Source organism: Lynx canadensis, chromosome A3, assembly GCF_007474595.2.
Source record: "Lynx canadensis isolate LIC74 chromosome A3, mLynCan4.pri.v2, whole genome shotgun sequence".
In the NCBI taxonomy this organism is placed as follows: Eukaryota; Metazoa; Chordata; class Mammalia; order Carnivora; family Felidae; genus Lynx; species Lynx canadensis.
This window is the reverse complement of record NC_044305.1, coordinates 16,557,230-16,576,746: the sequence shown is the minus strand read 5'-3', so window position 1 is coordinate 16,576,746 and position 19,517 is coordinate 16,557,230. Positions and strand designations below refer to the sequence as shown.

The window sequence follows — 19,517 nt, the reverse complement described above, 5'->3', positions numbered from 1 at the left end:
ATGTTCACAGTTAATTATACTCAGAGCCTTACATTTTCTTGTCATATTGCTCAGATAACACCAGATATGTAAATATTTCAGTATATCCCCAGTCTTCTTTTTTTAATGTTTATTTATTTATTTTGAGAGAGAGAGAGAGATAGAGAGAGAGGGAGAGCAGGAGGGGCAGAGAGAGGGAGAAAGAGAATCCAAAGCAGGTTCCACACTGCCAGAGCTCAACACAGGGCTCAAACACACGAACTGTGAGATCATGACCTGAGCCAAAACCAAGAGTCCGATATCAACAGACTGAGCCACCAAGGTATCCTCCCCAGTCTTCTTGGGTGGTGAAACCTCATTATCCTTCCACTTTTGCTGAAAATTCTGGTTACTCCTTGAATACTCAGAACACAAGGGAAGCCCATTCTCAGTGACACACATCCCCTCACTGTCACAAGCAACACCTTAGGTGTCAATTCTATGCTTTAGCAGACATTTGTCAACATTTCAAAACATTTTGTTAACCCCCCAATTTTTTTTACTGAATTATAATTGACATACAATGTTATATTAGCTTCAGGTGTGCAACAGATTGATCCAAAAACTATACATCACTCAATGTTCACCACCTTAAGTGTGGTCACCATCTGTCACCACACCATATCATTACAATACTATTGACCATATTCCCTGTGCTATACTTTTCATCTCCATGACTTATAACTGAAAGTTTGTACCTCTTAATCCTCTTCACTCAATCTATTTTTAGTTGTCACAGCTGGGGGGAGGGAAAGAGCTACTGGTGTCTAACAGGTAGATGCCAGCCAGGAACACTGCTAAACATCCTGCAGTGCACAGGACAGCCCCCACAACAGAAAATTACCTGGCCCCAAATGTCAGTAGTGCTTAGGTTGAAAAACCCTGTCTAGATGAACCCTGTACAGATGTTTTTCAAAAAGGGTTTGGATTAGCTTGGCAACATTTAATCCAATACCGCAATTGAAATGTACCTTTAATCTCATCACTTCCGAGCTCTTTCAATCATCTGATTCACATTTCTTTCAAACTCTGTCCCTGACAATTTCCATTTCTGAATTCCATTTCTACAGCAACACCTGCATACATTCACTCCACTCCATGTAAACACACTTGAGTTGCCAAGTTCAACTCAAGTCCATTCAAGATGACAGCTTCTGGAACGCTAAGTTTTCCAGACATAATATAGCAAAACCTATCACAATTCAGTTTATACCCACTTCAAATCACATGGTACTTGGGATTGAAAACCACAACAATGTGTGCTCTAAACTATCCTTTACAATCTGGGTATTTATGGATGGATTCAAAGTTATTAACTCTCTTTTGGATCAGACTGAGGCCACTCTCTCTTGCTGACAGACTTCTGCAGTTACCTCCACAATTTAGAATCAGCAATAGTGATCGTTATCTGCCACAACTGTAGGTATCTAAAAGAAGTGGCCTCCTGTGCTATACATCCATCATTTCTCCCTTGAGTCTTTCTTCCAAAATATCAACAGAGGTGAGTTAGATCATCAACAAGACTCTACAGAATGCTGATGGCCCAACAGTACCTTCAATGATGATCATTTGAGACTGTCTTCTGTAGTTGGTGGGTTAATGGTTTTTTGTTAAGAGTAGCCACTGGGGGGGCGCCTGGCTGGCTCAGTCCATGGAGCGTGTGACTCTTGATCTGGGAGTAGTGAGTTCCAGCTGCACATAGGACACAGAGATAACTTAAACAAAAACCCAAACAAACAAGAAAACAAACAAAAGTAGCCATTGGCCTTTGGGGAGAGGTTAGAGGAAGCAAAGGATGATGTTAGCTGCATCTTTCTCTTTGGGCACATTAACTGCAAAGACAGAAGGTGACACCCCATTGCCTATATTCATCTTTTAGTAAGTACTACCCCATTACCTTCCCAAATAGAATGTTCAGTCCAACCGACACTGTATCAGCGCCATTTCCTGATGCACCTCTTCCCATAATGAATTTTAACATTTTTTAAAATAGTGACAATTTGATGAGTGAAAAAATGTCGCACTGTTGAATTTTCTTTTCCCTAATTACTATATCCCACGAATTTTTATAGATCTATATTCTTGTGTTGTATTTAACTTTTAAGCACTATCTAGCCTTTACCGCTAGATGCCAGCATTAACACTTCTCCCCCTGTCGTGATAATCGGTTTGCTTCTAGACTTTGCTAAAAGTTCCCTGGAAGGCCAAATCGCCCTCTCTCAACCAGCTAAAGAATATCAAGGTTGAACCGCTCAAAAAGAAATGGAATATTCGGAAATGCCTGAACAGCCAGTGTTATCTCACCGATACTGTTTCTTCTCTTGGCTTCTGTAACACCGTGCTATCCCGTCTTTCCCCACCTCTCTACTCCCTCGTTCCCAGTCTCCTTTCCTGTAGTCAAATTTCAGAGTACACTAGGGCTTTCTGCTCTCCACTTAAACTTACTCCTTCGGGGTTTTCATGTAGTTCTCCAGCTTTAAAAGGCATGTCCAATGAAACACTAAAAAAAAAAATGTGTATTTCTATCGAATACACGGGGGCTTCCAACCTGTTGGTTCACGGGACTCTCCATGAGGAGGAGAAAAAGAGAGCACCTGTGTAGGAGGGCTGCCAGGTCTTGATTAACTTTCTTGGGCCAGAGACCTCGGTCGTACTCCCTTTGGGAGCACCCACAGCGAGAGTGGAATTACCACGTACACAGCAATCTACAGGTGACTTGCCAGTGTTTCAAGAAAAGACCCATGGAGGGGGACGGGCAGCGAGGCGGTCAAGGCTGATGATAGCTGTGAGACCACCAGGGATAGAGGCCAGCAAGGCTGTATGCTCGTAACGCGAAACCGTGCGGGTCACCACTACTCCGGAGGGTAAACCTCGGATTAGGTGAAACGGGATAATCATGGGTCGGAGCGCGCGTTGCCCGCCGAGCGGAGCGTGAGCCGATCAGTGGAGGAAATTTGCAGCCTCGCTTTAAGGAGCCAATCAGAGACCACAGAGTCCTATTAACGACAACATCAGGAACCAATGAAAACCGGGAGTCCTCCGGGACTGCCTCCCAAGCTCCTGTCCCGGAGAGATCACACCAAGGAGGTTTTTTAAAAAGTACAAATTTGAAGACAAGTCTGTGGCTCGACGACGGGAAACTACGTTTACAATAATGGGTGGGGAAAATTGTGTAAGCGAGCAGAACTGCACTTCCCCAAAACCTCGCGGAAGTGGACCTGCAAGTCACCCCCGAGCCCTGGGCTCCAGAGCGGGAGGGTACGTGCTGCGCGCTGACGCCACGCGCTGGCCCCGCCCCCAGCTCGCCCTCCCTTATAGTGCAGCTCTGGCGCGCGCGCACCATTGTGTGGCTGGACTCGGCCGCCGCTGCGGTGTGAGGCGCGTGTTCGGGCTCTCGCCGTCCCCGCACCCGCACCGCGGCTCCTGCTTTGCGGTCAGCCGTTCGACGCCAGCCTTCGGGCCCCTCGCCCGCCACAGACATGCCGCGCGTCTACATAGGACGCCTTAGCTACAACGTCCGGGAAAAGGACATCCAGCGCTTTTTTAGCGGCTATGGCCGTCTCCTCGAAATAGACCTCAAAAATGGGTGAGTCCGGCCTGGGAGCCCGCGTCCGTCCGCAGTGTCCTGGGTCTGGCGGCGGCGGGGTCCGCTGGACAGAAGATGGCCCAGGCCGCAGCGCCGCGTGGCAGGGCCTCCAAAATGGCGGCGGCGCGGGGTCGCGGGAGCGCGCGCGGAGGGTGGGCGCGCGGGCGTGCGCGCCCCCGGCCTAACGTCGCCTGCCGGTTCCCGGCTCTCGCACCGCCCCCAGGTACGGCTTCGTGGAGTTCGAGGACTCCCGCGACGCCGACGACGCCGTTTACGAACTGAACGGCAAAGAGCTCTGCGGCGAGCGCGTGATCGTGGAGCACGCCCGGGGCCCGCGCCGCGATCGCGACGGCTACAGCTACGGAAGCCGCAGTGAGTCCCACCCCCGCGCGCTCCGCGTCCTTGGGATCCTGGGGGGCGGGCGCAGGCTTAGGGTGGGCGGGGTGGGGCCTCCCAGCCCGGGCAGGCGCGGTGGCAGGGGTCCACTGGCTCCAGTGTCCCCGGGCGCCGCTGCCTTCACGCCTGCCCGGGACAGCTACGGGACGCCGGAGCGCGGGGATTGGGTTGTGGGTTTTGCCTAGCCAGGGTTGGGCTGTTTTGGGGCTTATATATTTAATTTTGTTGTTGTGGGGTTTTTTTGTTGTTTTTTTTTCTTTTTTTTTTTTTTTTTTTTTTTTTTTTAGTTGGGGGCGGGGGGTGGCTTGGGCCCCTGTCAGCACTGTCGTGGGCTCTGCCCACGGAGGAAGTGAGGGATGGCAGTATTTGTTGTATCCCCTTGCTTACCTGACAGTGCTTTAGCTAGAAATGTGAATGTTTTAGAGTAGAAGTTTGAGGGCAGGCTGGGGTGGAGGTGGGGTGGGGTGGGGACGGGGTAAGGGGAGGAGTTTTAAGTTTAGGTCTTAGAGTTATTAAAATTGGCGGGGGCCAAAGAAAATACTATTTTTAACTAATGTGGTATAGTACCACACAGATTTAAATAAGCTTTATGCTGCATTTGAATTATTTGGGGCATGTTACTGGGAGGAGGTGGGAGGGGTTTGGTTATGTTAAATGTTTGATGTTGAAATTGTTGCATGTTGAATTCAAACTTTTTAACAAGTCCTTGATGTTTCAATTTGAAAGTGACCAATGGGGCTGAGGCTGTGTCCACTGAGGCTAAGATGACTGCCTTTCCTGATTGGCCTTGGCTTTTCCATACATTGTGTGACCCTTGCCCTATGACCCTTTGGCTGACCTTACCGGAAGCCATGACGACAGCAGCCTTTTGCCATTAGACGCAGGGTGATGGTGAGGATTCCAAGGGTTAGACAAAACTGGTTAATCTGAACTAGGTGACTGTTACCTTGCGTGTTTTGTGGCCAAACCACCACCAAAAACCTCACACTGTGATGTAAGTACTTAGTGTAACTAGTAAACATTTTTGTAAAATGTAGAAATGCATGTAATCAGTTAAGTTTTATATTTTACAATGTTCTGTAAAATAAAACTTAGCGAGGTAAATTGAATAAAGGAGCAGTCACTCTCTAACAGATTGTAGGAGAAGTTTAGTTGGATTTAGTCTATTTGACTTGCCCTTAATTTAATTTATGGCAAATCACAACTGTATCGAAGGTTTAGCAGTATAATAGCAAAGTCCTACTCCAGTAAATAAAAGTTGATATGTTTGTACTAACTTTCAAAAAACATGCATCCCTGTCATTACAAAGCATCTAATTATTCTCTTCATGTGATAAAGGTGGTGGAGGTGGATACAGCAGTCGGAGAACCTCTGGCAGAGACAAATATGGACCACCTGTTCGTACAGAATTCAGGCTTATTGTAGAAAATCTTTCTAGTCGTTGCAGTTGGCAAGATTTAAAGGTATGTGCTATAATTTGAGATAAAAATGATACGGCTGGGGCACCTGGGTGGCTCAGTTAAACATCTGACTCTTGATTTCAGCTCAGGTCATGATCTCACAGTTGGGTGGGTTTGAGCCCCACATCCGGGCTCTGCGCTGATAGCTCGGCGCCTGCTTGGGATCCTCTCTCGCTCTCTCTCTGCTGCTCCACCTACCCGTGTGTGTGCTCTCTTTCAAAATAAATTAAAAAAAAAAAAAAACGATATGGCTAATGTTTAAAAGGTAGTCTTTTGCTTTACTTTTTTCTTAAGTTTCTGAGAATCCAGTACAGTACGTAGATTTTTTTCATTACATTTCTGAGTTTAATCTTGTTGCTTCTTTAGGATTTCATGAGACAAGCAGGTGAAGTAACCTATGCGGATGCTCACAAAGAACGCACAAATGAAGGCGTGATTGAGTTTCGTTCCTACTCTGACATGAAGCGTGCTTTGGATAAACTGGATGGTACAGAAATAAATGGCAGAAATATCAGGCTCATTGAGGATAAACCACGAACGAGCCACAGGCGGTCTTACTCTGGAAGCAGATCAAGGTAATTTGTTGAAATACAGGGAAAGGAGAAGAAACCATGTTTGCTAAGAGCAAAGAAAAATTCAAGCAGCAGTATTTCAATTGATGCTTAGTTGAAATTCAGTATGTAGTCTCTTTTGTGTTGTGCATCATTGAGGTTCTTTTCAATGTTTTAAGGTGGACTTAATTTATGGTAAGAAATTATATTTTGTTTACTGTTTTTTGTAAATGACACAAAAGTTTGTGTTGAGATATGAGATTAATGTTTTTTATTGCATCTTTTGTTTAGGTCACGGTCTAGAAGAAGGTCACGAAGTAGGAGTCGCAGGAGCAGCCGCAGTAGATCTCGAAGTATCTCAAAAAGTCGCTCCAGGTAAATAATGAGCTGTTAGATCTTTTTTTCTGAATGTTACTCTATTTGTATGTTCTGGCAAGGTATTGAGAAAAAAATCTGGCTCTTCTTGTCCAGATCCAGGTCTCGGAGCAAAGGTCGATCACGTTCTCGATCAAAAGGCAGGAAATCCAGATCAAAAAGCAAATCTAAGCCCAAGTCTGATCGGGGCTCCCGTTCACGCTCTCGAAGCAGATCTAAGGAGTATGAGAAATCTCGAAGCAGGTCTCGTTCTCGATCTCGTTCCCCCAAAGAAAATGGAAAAGGTGATATAAAGTCAAAATCTAGATCAAGGAGCCAGTCTCGTTCAAATTCACCCCTACCTGCTCCACCCTCAAAGGCACGTTCTGTGTCCCCTCCACCAAAAAGAGCTTCAAGATCCCGTTCTAGATCTCGTTCAAAGTCGAGGTCACGGTCCAGATCGAGTTCCAGAGATTAACTTAGAACTCTACATTCTTTGCACACTATTATGGAACACTTTCCTACTTGCTTAAGCAGTTACTCTTCCATGTTTGTACTTGGCCTCTTTGCAAGAGGAATCTCCTGAAAACAGGGGCACACAGAAATTTGATTTGTGGCCAAATTTGATGAAAAAGATGAGGTTCTAAAGAAATGGTGGCATGAAGTCAAAGATCCTCTCCCTTCTTTGTAGAATTAAGATAACTTTGATTTTATAGCTTTTGAGCTAAAATAACTTTTGTAAAGATTAAGCTCATTTAGATTTTTTTTAAGTATTTCAGCAGGATCTGCTGCAGGGGTTTTGTTGTTTTGTTTGCTTACTTTTAAATTAACCGTTTCAAGCTTTGAATACCTAAGGCTTTAGAGGGAGAACCCAATTTTCAATTATGTTGGCTTTTTATAAGCTTGAGTTATGTAAGATTTCAATAAAAATTTGCTACCAAGATAATTGCCTTACTGAATAGGTCACTATTAAATTCCTTTAAATATTGGTAATCTCTTTGTGGAAACGATGTAAATTCAAAGTGTAAAAGAAGGCAAGCCTCAGACCAGCAATAAATTATTGGATTTGGATAACATTTTGTGCTGTTAATCAAATTTGCCAAAGTCCTATCTGCCCCTTTGAGTTTAAAAGGTATTTCGTGGTCCGTCTATTATACGATTTTGCCTAAGTTAGTGGATTTTAAATGATGAAAACTTTTCAACTTTAATTGAACTCTTGAAGAAGTAGTTCTTAATACTTGAGAACCCGTTTAGCCTGGTAATCCCACTTTATGGAGAAATGGTCAGTGTAATTAGTGTTTTGTTAGAATATGGTTCCATGGTCTTTAGTGTTTGTTGTATGAAAATGGAAGTAGCCTTTCTTTGATTGGAAATTTAGCATATTCTTGTTCAAAGTAGAAAAGCAAATACTGCATTTTCAGCTGGAAGATTATTATATTTAACAGGCACTTAACAGGTTGCTTGGTAAAATTGGTTGCTGATTAGAGTGAAATTCCACCCAGCCATCAGTCGTTAATGGTTGATGGGGTTATGTGATAATTGATTAGATCATCCTTGTAACTTTACAGCATATGGTGGGCTTGAAAAGAATTTACATGGGTAACCTCTAAATTTTCTGTACTTTAATATATGCTGTGGAAGCCAAATTATACTGCAAATTTGTAGGAGTTAACTGGATAACCAATGGGTCCATGCATCTATAAACCTAATTAGTTGAAGTTGCAATTTGAGAAATGAATTACCCTCTATTTTTATGTTCAGATACTTTAATTCCATTTAAAAGCACTCGTTAATCTTGGTTTGAAACCAAGATACAGATTGTTTGACTCCGCTTTATTATCTTCTAGGAACTGTCACTGCATAAGGTGTCAAGGACTGGATTGTACTATAGTGGGGCATAGTGGCATAGTGCTCATCATGCCACAGATGTGACTAGAAAGCATGATAATCTAGAGTTGGTTTGTAGGTTCCAATAATCCAGAAGGCATACCTGAGATGAGGCTGCTTGAGAAAATTGAGTCAAAGATTTAGGTGTCAAAATCCCAGAGTAGCTGGGAGGAGTACTTGCTAGTGCATAGAAAGATTTGTTATTCAGAAATTTCTGAGCTTCCTGTTAGAAAATTTTAGAGCCTACTCTTAGGAAAATAGTGCCCCAAAAGGCTGATGCTTCTTCCATGACCTTATTTTCTTTTCTTTACTCTCATACTGTTTTAAAGTTTAGATATTCACAAGAAATGGGTTTTTTCCCAGTATAAACTTCAGAATTTGAAAGAAGACACTAGTGTCTGTGATTGTAGTTATTTTCCTACTTGAAAGAACAGAAGTTACAATTCACGAAGAGGCACATCTCCAGCTGCCTTTCAAAATTTGGTTAAAGAACAAGTTGGTTTAAGAATTGGCTTTGACCAAAGTTTTCTCGTTTTCAGGGAAAGAACAAAAGCTTTTAAAACCACAGCCTTTTAAAAAGGAAGGAGGGGGGAATATTGCAGTGTGAAATTTGACTTTGTAAAAGTGTAAAACATCTTTCAACTGGGCTTTCTTGTGTTAGTCTAACCTCACATGGTAATGGGCAGGTTTACCTACGTTGTTAGCTTGCTTTCCCCCAAAGTGGGTAATTATATGGGTAAGTGCCTACGCCCATAAAAGTTTCCTGGTAATAGCAAAGACCAACTTATTGAGAATCTAGTCCTATTCTATCCCTGTGGACCTCAATGTCATTGGATATACCTAAACCACTATAACACTGGCCCACTTGAGAACAGAGTTGACTGCTGAAATGTTTATTAGTTCCTTGCTAACTTATCAGTAGAATCTGAGAGTCTGCAACATGCCATGTGTAAATCCTTGGCTAGATAGAGTATTAAACTGAGCGCAAAAATAGAAATGAGCAACATCTCGATTCCCCTTTCTTTTTACCTGATAGTGTTGACTGACACGCCATAGTGCCTTTAAGGCCAATTTGAGTCCTACCAGGTCCTGTGATTTACGTTCCAGTCCTGTGTTGTTACTACCTTTCATCTTGGTATCTTCTTTTCCCCACTTTGTTAACCTACTTTATGCTTTATCTCCTCAATAAAATGCTTACTGAGGGTTGCTGGTTTTGGATTTATTGTGTATTCCCGCTTAGTACCAAATATTTGGTAAATGGTTTTTTCAACTAGAGTTGCCAGTTGGCAAGCCATTCCTGACTTGAGTATGAGGAAAAGGGCTTTTCAGTTCCTCAGAGACCTGTTTTAGGATCGACATAGTGGATGGTTTATCTTGGGCAAGTCGTTGTGCTTTAATGTCATCCATGAAATTGGCAAGGACAAGCCATGAGTTGTGGAGATTAAAGATGATGATCAGGAAACCTGGCTGGCCCCATCAGTGGAGCATAGACTCTTGACCTTGGGGTTTATGGCTTGAGCCCCATGTTGGGTGTAGAGATTACTTAAAATCTTTTTTTAAAAATAGAGGTTAATATCAGGAACATGTTGTCATATGACATGTAATAGCCATAATAAGTACTATCTGCTGTTGTGAAGGATTAACCATATGAAACTTTTTTGTATTGTCTTGCTTTGTTTTCACATAAAATTTACCTGTTACCTTAATAGTGGTTTGAGCATTTTCTGTGACGTATTTTTCAGGTAAACCAGGAAGCTTTAATCACCTTTTCCAAAGTCCTTAAGCTAATTTCCTTAATTTAGACTTGGAGCACTCTAAACTTCGGCAGTTTACATTTAGGAAACCTCACATTTTTATTATTTACCTTGTTTTCAGAAGGCAGTTTTCTGACTTTATCCAATTTCAGTCCTATGGCTGTTGGATGTTTTGTTCTTAAGTTTTGACTTAATTTTAATTGCAAAATTAATATATACTTGGGAATATAAGGTATCTTTCCTTTAGAGCTCACTGGCTAAGGTAGCTGCCGTTAACAGTATCTGTCACTGCCCAGAATTATTTGATCATAAAACCTATTCTTCCCAATAAGCTGTTAGTTCTTACCATGAGTGGTGTTCTGCAGTTTGCTTTTACTAAGATCTGCTATTTTAAATGGCTGACTAGTATACTCCTGAGTGGATATATAGTAAGCATACTTGTTCAGTATCCTCATTGTTCTATTTAATCCCTTGGCTTGTGTAGCAGGAATGAAAAATACTATTTTTAATGTTCAATATCAAACGATAAAGTTTTTTTTTACATGGTTTGGTACCTACTAATTACCAATTTACACATTAAATTTTGAACTTTTTGAGGCAATGATCACATCTTGAATAAGATGGATCTATGTATGTTTAACACCAGGTTTCCATTTGCCAAAAGGATGAGTTAATGGCAATTGTGTAATTGATCTAGGTCCTCAATAGCTTGTTTAGATTTGCTTGGCTAGGTTACAGCAACCCTACAGATGGGCACTCAGTATAGTACTTAAGTGATTAACCTTTTATAATACTTGAATAGAAAGGAGTCAAAAATTGAGAGATCTAAAAAGGTTAACGTGGCAAATTTCACCTTTGACCCCATGGAAGAAGCCAGGAACACTAGTTTCTTGTGTATCCTTCTGGAGATGTAAATCTAAAAGAACTGGTATTTCCCGGGGTAGTCTCATCAGAGCTCATTGGAATTTTGCAAAAGCAGGTGGTACTGAGTATTACAGCTTAAGCACTAGGAAACTTAGTAATTAAGTTTTTATTTACTGTTTACACTCGTTTATACCCATTTTCAATATCATTTCTGAGGAAATCATGGAATTAGCATGAAGATTTATTAGCAGAGCCAGGCTTTAAATCCTGGTTCAGTTCCTAACAGCCCTAAAGCGTTAAAGAAAAACAAAAAAAACAATGTCAGATAATTCCTCCTAGTGAAAAGCACTCAGATTAAGGAAGGCTCAGATGGGGCGCCTGAGTGGCGCAGTCGGTTAAGCGTCTGACTTCAGCCAGGTCACGATCTCGCGGTCCGGGAGTTCGAGCCCCGCGTCGGGCTCTGGGCTGATGATGGCTCAGAGCCTGGAGCCTGTTTCCGATTCTGTGTCTCCCTCTCTCTCTGCCCCTCCCCCGTTCATGCTCTGTCTCTGTCCCAAAAATAAATAAACGTTGGAAAAAAAATTAAAAAAAAAAAAAAAAAAAAGGAAGGCTCAGAGAGTAGAGAATGAATAGACTTTTTAAGTAATAATTTTGATAAACAGAAAAATCTTGTACAAAAAACTGTATACCCTTTTCCCATCACTAATTATACTTTGTTTCATTTACAAAAATTTTTTTCCTGAATCATATGAAAATAAATTAGAGACATCTTGCTGTTTTTTCCTTAAAAACTAATTCCTAGGAATGGGACATTCTCTGTTAAACTACAGTGCCTACCAAAAATAACATCAATAAAGTACTGTTGTCTAATCCATGCTCCATAGATCTGTCTCAGTTGACCACTAATAATTCTTTGTCTTTTTTTTCTATTGGTTCAGGATCATTTGCCACGTTTTGTTGTCATGGCTTTTCGGTCTCCTTTAATCTGGACCACGTCCTCAGCCTTTTTCTTGGCCTTGTCATTTTTGAAAAGTAGAGGACAGTTATTTGTAGAATTGCCCTCAATTTGGGTTTGTCTGCTGTCTCCTCATTACATTTTTAGCAGGAATATCACAAGAATGAGATTATCTTCAGCTCATCATGTCCAGTCATCTTATAATAACCTGTAAGGCAGTACTTCCTGTGAATAGACTGTCTTATAAATAAAGTTAAGAAAAGGGGTTTTTGTTTTTAGGAAGAGAAGGAGCTAATATTCAAGTTTAAGAGCTGCTGAAGGGAGAGCTTGGATAGCATCAGAGAGTACACCATTACCACTGAAAGCTGGAGTGTGGTTCTCCTAGCCCAGGGCCAAAAAGGGAGCAGGAGGCTACTTTAAATAGAGGAGAGATTAATAGATTCCATAGAAAATAAGCCATGTTCTCTTGTGTAAAACCATGCCCTCTAGTATTGTTGTGGGGGTAAATGCTGTTATCAAAGCATTGGCACAGTCACTCCATGGACTAAAATACTCTGTAGTCAAACTCTAATACTTTCTTTCCTAGCCAGTTGAGGAAAAGGTAGGCAAAGCACAGTTGCTGATTATGGTGCCCAAGTATCTGATTAAGTGACCACTGCTCCTTTTTAGCTATTCATGAACAGCCTTGAGTATACTATTTAAATATATTGCTGTTACTTTGATTTTATGAGCTTGCAAGCACCAGAGAATAGTGCTTTAGAGAATAGTATGGTGAACCAACTCCTGAATACTTAATTCAGCTTTAACAATGTATGTCTGTCCATTTCCTGTCCAGATAATTTTGAAGGAAATCCTAGATACTCCAGCTGAAGACCGTTCACTATATACGACTAAAAGACCTAAATCTCTTTGTTCTCTTGTCCCTTGCAGTATATTTTTTGAAGGCCACTATTGAGTAGTTTTTCAGTCTTGATTTTGCTGATTGCATGCTAATGATATTTAGCATGTTCTAGACTAGATCTAAGAACAATACGATGGTTCTCAAAGTGTGCCTGGCCCAGTAACATCAGCATCATATGGGAATTTGTTAAAAACAGAGTTTCTCAAGCCCCACCCTAGAATCAGAAACTAAGTGGAGTCCAGCCATAGGTGTTACAATAAGCCTTCCAAGTGATTCTGGTGCTTATTCAAACTTGAGACCCATTATTTTAGAGGTTTTATCAGATTCTGTTTTGTTTTCCTTCCCAAAACTACTTGGGTATCTTTTTGTCATTGGCAGCCATTGATGATCTTTTCCTGAATCTATTATTAAACCCACAAACCGTGATTTTACACACCTTTTTTTTTTTTTTTTTTTTTTTTAAATCCATTGGAGTTCTCCTTATTGATGTTGCCTTGTTCTGTCTTTGGTTCATGAAAGTCAACTCAGGTTGCCTCATGAGTTCATTTGAAGCAACCCTAATAATCTTTATCAGTTTCTTTTCTTTCTAATATGGTGAGATTTCCAGGCTCCTCTCTCTAATCTCAGATCTGGAGGCAGCCATTTCTCCAGTGAGCTCTGGTTATCTTTATTTGGAAATGGTATTTTGTGAGTATAGTCTGGACTTTTGGGTGTTCATTGCTACTAGTTGGATCTTTCTCAGGCCCCACAGATCATAGTACTGTCTGCTCTTGGGAAGGTCTTCTGCAGGCTAAACATCCACTCAGCCCTTTTCAGTTCATCAGTTTTGAATTTGGTTTGTCAGTATCCTTAGAGAATGGGGCCCACTAGTAGCAACAGCACTCAAGGTTTGCTTTAACCTCCTCAGAGCAAAGCAAGTAGTATGTGGACTCCCTGCCTTAATAGATGTTCAGCTGAATTCTGGGCCAGTTCTGGCAAAGGAGTGAGGAAACTTTAGTATTCCTGCAGAATCTCTTCACCTTCAGAGAAGGGTTTAAAGTAAATAATGTGTCCTCTTGTTCTGGGTGATAGGAGTAGAGGGAGAAGGAAATTCAGAGCCTAAATTTCAGTGTGATTGTAGCATACACAGCAGCATTATAATTGGGATGCACAAATAAGATCTTAAATTACAGCTTGTATCCACCTTTGCTATAGATGACATTCCCTTGCGGACCCAGCAGGAACTCAAGCCTGGATAGCTGTGGCTGTGATTATAGTAAGATGATCAGTATGATACCTGAGTCATAATAGTCTAAACTCACATTCAGTAAATACTTCTTAAAGGCCTTGCCAGATTCTTTTATAGGTGTGTGTGAGTGTGTATATATGTGTGTGTGTGTGTGTATATAATACATATATAATATGTATAATAATATATATATACACACACACATATATCCCCATCCTCCCTTAATGAGCAGAGTACCTCCTGTCCTTTGATTTTGACCAGTGGAATTTTGGTAGGCATGACATGTTTAGTAGACTAGATACTGCCCTCCCCTTCCCCAAAGATGCCTGTCTTCTAACCCTGTAACTTGTGAATATGTTACCTAACGTGGTACAAGGAACTTTGTAGGTGTGACTAAATTAAGGTCTGGAAATGGGAAGCTTATCCTGGATTATCCAAGCGGGCTCAGTGTAATCACAATAGGCTGGAAGGTAAAAGGACCAGAAAAAGCTGATGCGAAAACAAGCAAAATCAGACACCAGAAGATGCTACGCTGTGGCTTTGAAAACAGAAGGAACCTCAAGACAAGAAAACAGTTCTCTAAAGCCTCTGGAGGGAGCACAGCCCTGCCCACAGCTTAACCTTGTGAAGGTCCTCTCCAGGCTAAACATCCCCTCAATCCATTTGGACTAATGAAACCCATTTTGGACTTCAGAGCTCCACAACTGCAAGGTAATAGATTTTTGTTTTAATAAGTCACCAAATTTATGGTAATTAGTTACTGTAGCTACAGGAAACATACAACATGACTAAAGGCTTAAATGCTTACACAAATGGACTTGGTCTTTTGCATCTCTACCATCACTATGAGAATAATATTCCTCTGTCAGCCTGCTGGTCGTAGGATATGAGACAGGTGTCGGGGGTAAGGGAAGGTGCCTGTTAGCCTCAAGCCTACAGCTTGAGACTGCCCAGCCTAAATCCACCAACCTGTGTACGAAGAAGAAAAACTTAGGGGGTTAGTAATTTCATTTTGCCTAAACAAATAGACACTTTCCATTTGGCCCTCCCACACCACCACGCCTCCATTCTCTGTTCTGAGCCCCAGGAAGTTAATCTCTATTGGCTCCGTCCACATACTCTTTTGCCCTCTGATTTCTGATTAGGTTCAGCCATTAGGGAAAAGCAGTAGGAAAGGAGAGCGAAAAGATTGAGATAGAAACACCTATTTCCACAGCCTCCTCTCTGTAAGGTTCAGGCTGGTGGTGGTCTTCATCTGAAGGGCATAGTGTGCTACATATGGCCCTCTTGTTCCGAGTCCTGGTAACCACAGTCTCCCCTTTCTTTCCTAGCCCCAATGGTTTTACTCTAACAATTGTGATTTTCCAACAACCTGCCCATCCCTTTAAAAATAGACCCTTTGTTAAATTCTCTTCAGATTTACTCATTTGGAGTGTGTGCCATGTTTCTTAACAACAGATAACAAATATTTTGTATTTCAATAAAGTATAAAACCTTACACTAACTTGATGATGTTGCTAAATAAAGCAAAGTTGAAAGGTTGACTTTTTTCATTTCCTGTCCAAAGCCAGGGAGAGTTTCTTGAGTTAATAAGTACACCAAGGAACTTTATTTTTGCCTCTCAGTAGATAAGCTTTTCTAAGGGAGATGCCCACCTACTCTGCCACCCCCATACCTGGCCAACACTGTCCAAGTAGCTGGTTTGTACCAGAAAGCCAATGTGTGTTCCTTGAGTGGAAGAAGGGAGATTGGAAGGTAAGTTCCAACCTCATCCAAACAGCTGATTGTGGGATATGACGTGCTATGGACTGAATGTTTATATCTCCCCAAAATTCATGTAGAAACATCCCCAATGTGATGACATTTGGAGGTACGGATTCTGGGAGGTAATTAGGTCATGAAGGTGGCGCCCTCATGATTAGAATTAGCACCCGTATAAAAGATCCCTTGCCCTCCTGCCGTGTGAGGACAGAGCAGGGAGATGACTGTTGGTGAAGCCAGGAAGCAGGCCTTCACTAGACATGAAATCTGCCAGTGCCTTGATCTTGGATTTTCTAGCCTCCAGAACTGTGAGAAATAAGCTTTTTTTGTAAGTCACCTAGTATAGTCTGTGGTGTTCTGTCATAGCCTAAATGGAGGTATCTGATAAATGACACCAGAAGATGCCCTGGAGCAGATAGAGTCAGAGTAAAGCAAAATAATGGCTTGTATAGACTTCGGTTCTTGGTCCACCTTTCCTAAGTGGTGTTTGTCCCCTTGACAAGGTAAATTCCTTGGGGAGAAAATCCTTGGTACTGGGAAATAAAACCCCTTGAGACCCAGTGAGACCCAATTTGGGCTTTGATCATTTGTGTCGTTTTAAGCCACCAGTTTGTTCCTTGATAGAAAATGAATATGGCTTGGTCAGCTGATTTTTTTTTTTGTTGGGTTCCTCAGGATCATCATAAGACAAATTGTTGAGAACAAGGTTCAGATATTTACAGAGTGAGGGTAAAGGAAATGAAATAGCTGAAGCTCTGGGCTTCACTGAAACAAGTTTTTTACTAGCAGTTACAAATAGAAGCTTCAGTTCCCAAACCCAAATGTAAACTTTGTCAACGTCTGAAGTTTTGGGTAATAAAAACCCATGCTCTGGGGGAAGCAGGACCTGAAGCTAATCATATTTGGAAACTTGTGTCTTGTGTCTCCCCTGCCTTTCCCACTATGGAGCCCACAATTACATTGTCTGGGGATGTGGTCTTTTCATGCGTTTTTCAGTACCTGCTCCTGGTATCACCTGGACTTAAGATCCCATCTCCTGCCATGAAGTGTGTGATGAAACCCCGGTCCTTAGCAGCTGGTCCCTGTCTATCCAATAACAGCCTCCAGGACAAGAAGGACACCAGGCCACCCCTTCCTTATTGCTCTGTTTCCCTCTTGTTTCTGACTCCTGTTCGTTCCCCTTATTGCAAATTCAACCATGAATTCACTCTTCTTCCTCTTTTGCTGGTTTCCTTTTTTTCTTGTAATATTTTACCTAGGATTTTGGCATGTTTATGCTAGAAAGGACTTCCTGTTAGTAAAATCTTCTGTCAGAACCAGAGATGTTTGCACACTTACATAAAGGGCATGTTTTGATGATTTTCCTAAAACAGTGACTGCACCAAGAGTGAACTAAATTTTGTAGGAACAGAAAGTTGTTGGCTGCTCACAACAGTTTTCTCTGTGCTTCTGCTATCAACATCTCAATCAAATTTGGGTCCACTGGGGTGGAAGGTTAACTTGGAGAAGACCTTGGGGCTATTGACATATAGAAGGGGGGCGTCACATGAGGGAAAGATTGGACTAGCTCACTTGCTTTTGAGGGCATTCTGGTGCAGCACAACAAACGCTGGCTCTGTGAGAGAACCTTCCCCAAATCACATCAACTTGGGAGGAGCTCTGCATCCCCGAAGGTGTTCAAGCAAGCAAGACCACCAAAAGTATCTGGACCAACCAAATACTGGTAATGGGCAGAATAATGTCTTAGCAACTCCTGTTCGTTCCTGCATCCTGCTGCCTCAGATTCCACTTGTCTGTCTGAATCACTGTCTGAAAGATGCATTTGTAATTGAGAAGCCATGTGTTTGTGTAGTTCCATCACTTTCTTGTAATCTGAATACCTAAAATAAACCTTTTGGAAAATCTAGAACAAGCAGTCTGGGTAGAGATGAGAGAAAAAAAAGCGGATGGTTGTGTGTGTATTGGTGTGTATAAAGAGACATTGTTATGGCAACCAGCATCCTCAACTGATGCAGTTCTGTTCCCAATAATATGAGATGTGATTAAAAATTGACATTGCAGCAAGGAAGAACACATGTAATGCGTTGGCGTGGCAACCAGAATAAAGTCTGGTTTATTTAAACCAGGTTTAAATCTGATCACAATTTGGGGAATTTACCTACAATTAATTAGGAATCTTTTTCTTATTGGAACGAAGTCAGGAGGCTGGAGGTCTGACTGTGGTCATGATCTTAGCAGGCCAAATGGACAGCAGTGTCCTTTTTCTGTAAAATGAGGGATTAGCTTAAATCCTTTGGTGTGGGAGAGGAGCCCCCAGCTCTAGGCTGGACCAAGAGTTGCCCTGTTTTCATCTGCATGCAGTATGTTACTACATCCACTTTCCAGTTAGATCAAGGGAACTGAAGCACTGGGAAGCAGTGACTTGCTCAAGGTAACACCAAAACAGGAACTATATGCCATGAAGTAGGTTAGTCTTTACAAATGGAGAAATTAGTGCCAGGATTAAATGATGTCCTCCAGGTCACACTAGCAGCCGTGGCAACAGAGTCATCCAAACGCAGGTTTGGTCAGTGCCGCCCTTTACGCCAGGCAGGGTCAGAATCGGAACCCAGGCCCCCCTAGGCCTTTTCCTCTGGTCGCACGCCCCTCCACCCATTGTGAGGCCGTTGTCTGACGCTCCTTGGCTCCCCTTCTCCAGGCTGGGGGTGGGGCGGCGCGGTAGGAGGGCGTTGGGCACCGCAGCGCCCTAGCCGGGACGCGTGCGGGAGCGCAACCCAGTCTTTTGTCACTGGCCACTCCGCTAGGGCCCAGCAGGGTCGCTCTCCGGCTCGGCGGGTCCCGCGCCCCCTGCACACAGTTGGCCGAGATACGGAGGGTGGGGGGCAGGATGAATCTCCACCGAGAAGGCGAGGGGAGAGGCCACTAGGCCCACGCGGCCGGGCCCGCGCCCCCTGCTCCCACTCGGCGCTCGCCCCGCGTCCTGCAGGGAGGCGGGCCCGCCCCTTCTGCGCGCAGGCGCGCGCCGCGCGGGGCTCGGACGGCGGCTCGGCACCGGGCGGCCACGGGCGGGCCTCGCAGGTAAGGGACCCCGCGGCGGGGGCTTGGCCCAGGGTATGGGGTGCCGCCCGCCCTGCCGCAGGTGCCCAGCGCGCGGTCCGGGCGCGCGGCTCGTGGCGAGTGCCTCCGGCGGGGGACGCGGGCTGGGGACGAGGGCGGGGGGAGCGGGGCGGAAGGGGTCCGGGCGGAGCGCTACCGGGGCTGGGGCCGGCCGCTGCGGGGCTGGGGGCCGCGACCGCGCGTGGGAGAGGCGGCGGCTCCGTCTTCAGCGAAATGCAGTCAATTAAGAGTTTTTCATTAATACGACGGAAGGTGTAGAGGGCGGGCTTTGGGGTTTCTTAGGAAATGGGTCATCTGGCAAACTTTCTTCTTCCTACCGTTGGTTTCCGATTTTTATAACGGGAAATGGGATTATTATTTTGCCATAAAGGGAAAGAATAAAAAGAATTCCGCCATTTTGGCGTTTTAAAAAGTAACCGTTGCGCGTGGCCGACGGGTCGGTGGCCGCCCCACCCGCCGCCGTCTGTACCAGTCCTCCGAGGGCGGGCGGGGGGTTCCGACCCCGGAGCCGGCTTTCGCCCCTCCCGCGTCCCGGTCGCAGCTGCTGGGGGCAGGCCCCAAGTTTGTGGCGCCCGATCTCGCTGGGGCTGAGTGTGTGTGTGTTGAGGCGTGTGGGGATGTCTGGAGCGCTAACCCCACTCCCAACACCTAGAGCCAGGGCCTTTATTGAGCGTCTGTTGTATA

At 43.6% G+C, this 19,517-nt stretch overlaps 2 protein-coding genes and 1 long non-coding RNA gene across 5 annotated transcripts in view; all 3 read left to right on the top strand.

Annotated features, from left to right (window-relative positions):
• Positions 1-3,364: 3,364 nt before the first annotated feature.
• Positions 3,365-9,459, top strand: SRSF6 (serine and arginine rich splicing factor 6). Of its 2 annotated transcripts, XR_004343355.1 has the most exons (7): positions 3,365-3,604; positions 3,828-3,976; positions 4,727-4,994; positions 5,340-5,464; positions 5,828-6,036; positions 6,304-6,387; positions 6,484-9,456. XR_004343355.1 is itself a non-coding variant. In XM_030309578.2 (6 exons), exons 1-6 carry the CDS (start codon positions 3,498-3,500, stop codon positions 6,842-6,844), a joined length of 1,035 nt encoding a protein of 344 aa, XP_030165438.1. In that variant the 5' UTR covers positions 3,365-3,497; the 3' UTR covers positions 6,845-9,459. The 2 variants fall into 2 exon arrangements, 1 of the variants encoding a protein (XP_030165438.1); XM_030309578.2 differs by lacking the exon at positions 4,727-4,994 and having other exon boundaries at positions 6,484-9,459.
• Positions 9,460-11,480: 2,021 nt separating this feature from the next.
• Positions 11,481-17,622, top strand: LOC115510085. Its single transcript, XR_003967602.1, has 2 exons — positions 11,481-15,710; positions 16,713-17,622. It is a non-coding gene; the product is annotated as an uncharacterized LOC115510085 (long non-coding RNA).
• A 1,138-nt stretch (positions 17,623-18,760) lies between these two features.
• Positions 18,761-19,517, top strand: part of L3MBTL1 (L3MBTL histone methyl-lysine binding protein 1) — a 33,352-nt gene continuing 32,595 nt past the window's right edge. For both annotated transcript variants that reach the window (XM_030309573.2, XM_032592566.1), the window contains exon 1: positions 18,761-18,794. The gene's annotated coding sequence lies outside the window, so the exon portion shown is untranslated. The remainder of the gene's footprint in view (positions 18,795-19,517) is intronic.

Coding starts and splice junctions, on each gene's coding strand:
- SRSF6 (XM_030309578.2), top strand. CDS start 3,498: ATGCCGCGCGTCTACATAGGACGCCTTAGCTACAACGTCCGGGAAAAG. Junction 3,977..5,339: donor CTACAGCTACGGAAGCCGCA/GTGAGTCCCACC, acceptor CATGTGATAAAG/GTGGTGGAGGTGGATACAGC. Junction 6,388..6,483: donor ATCTCAAAAAGTCGCTCCAG/GTAAATAATGAG, acceptor CTTCTTGTCCAG/ATCCAGGTCTCGGAGCAAAG.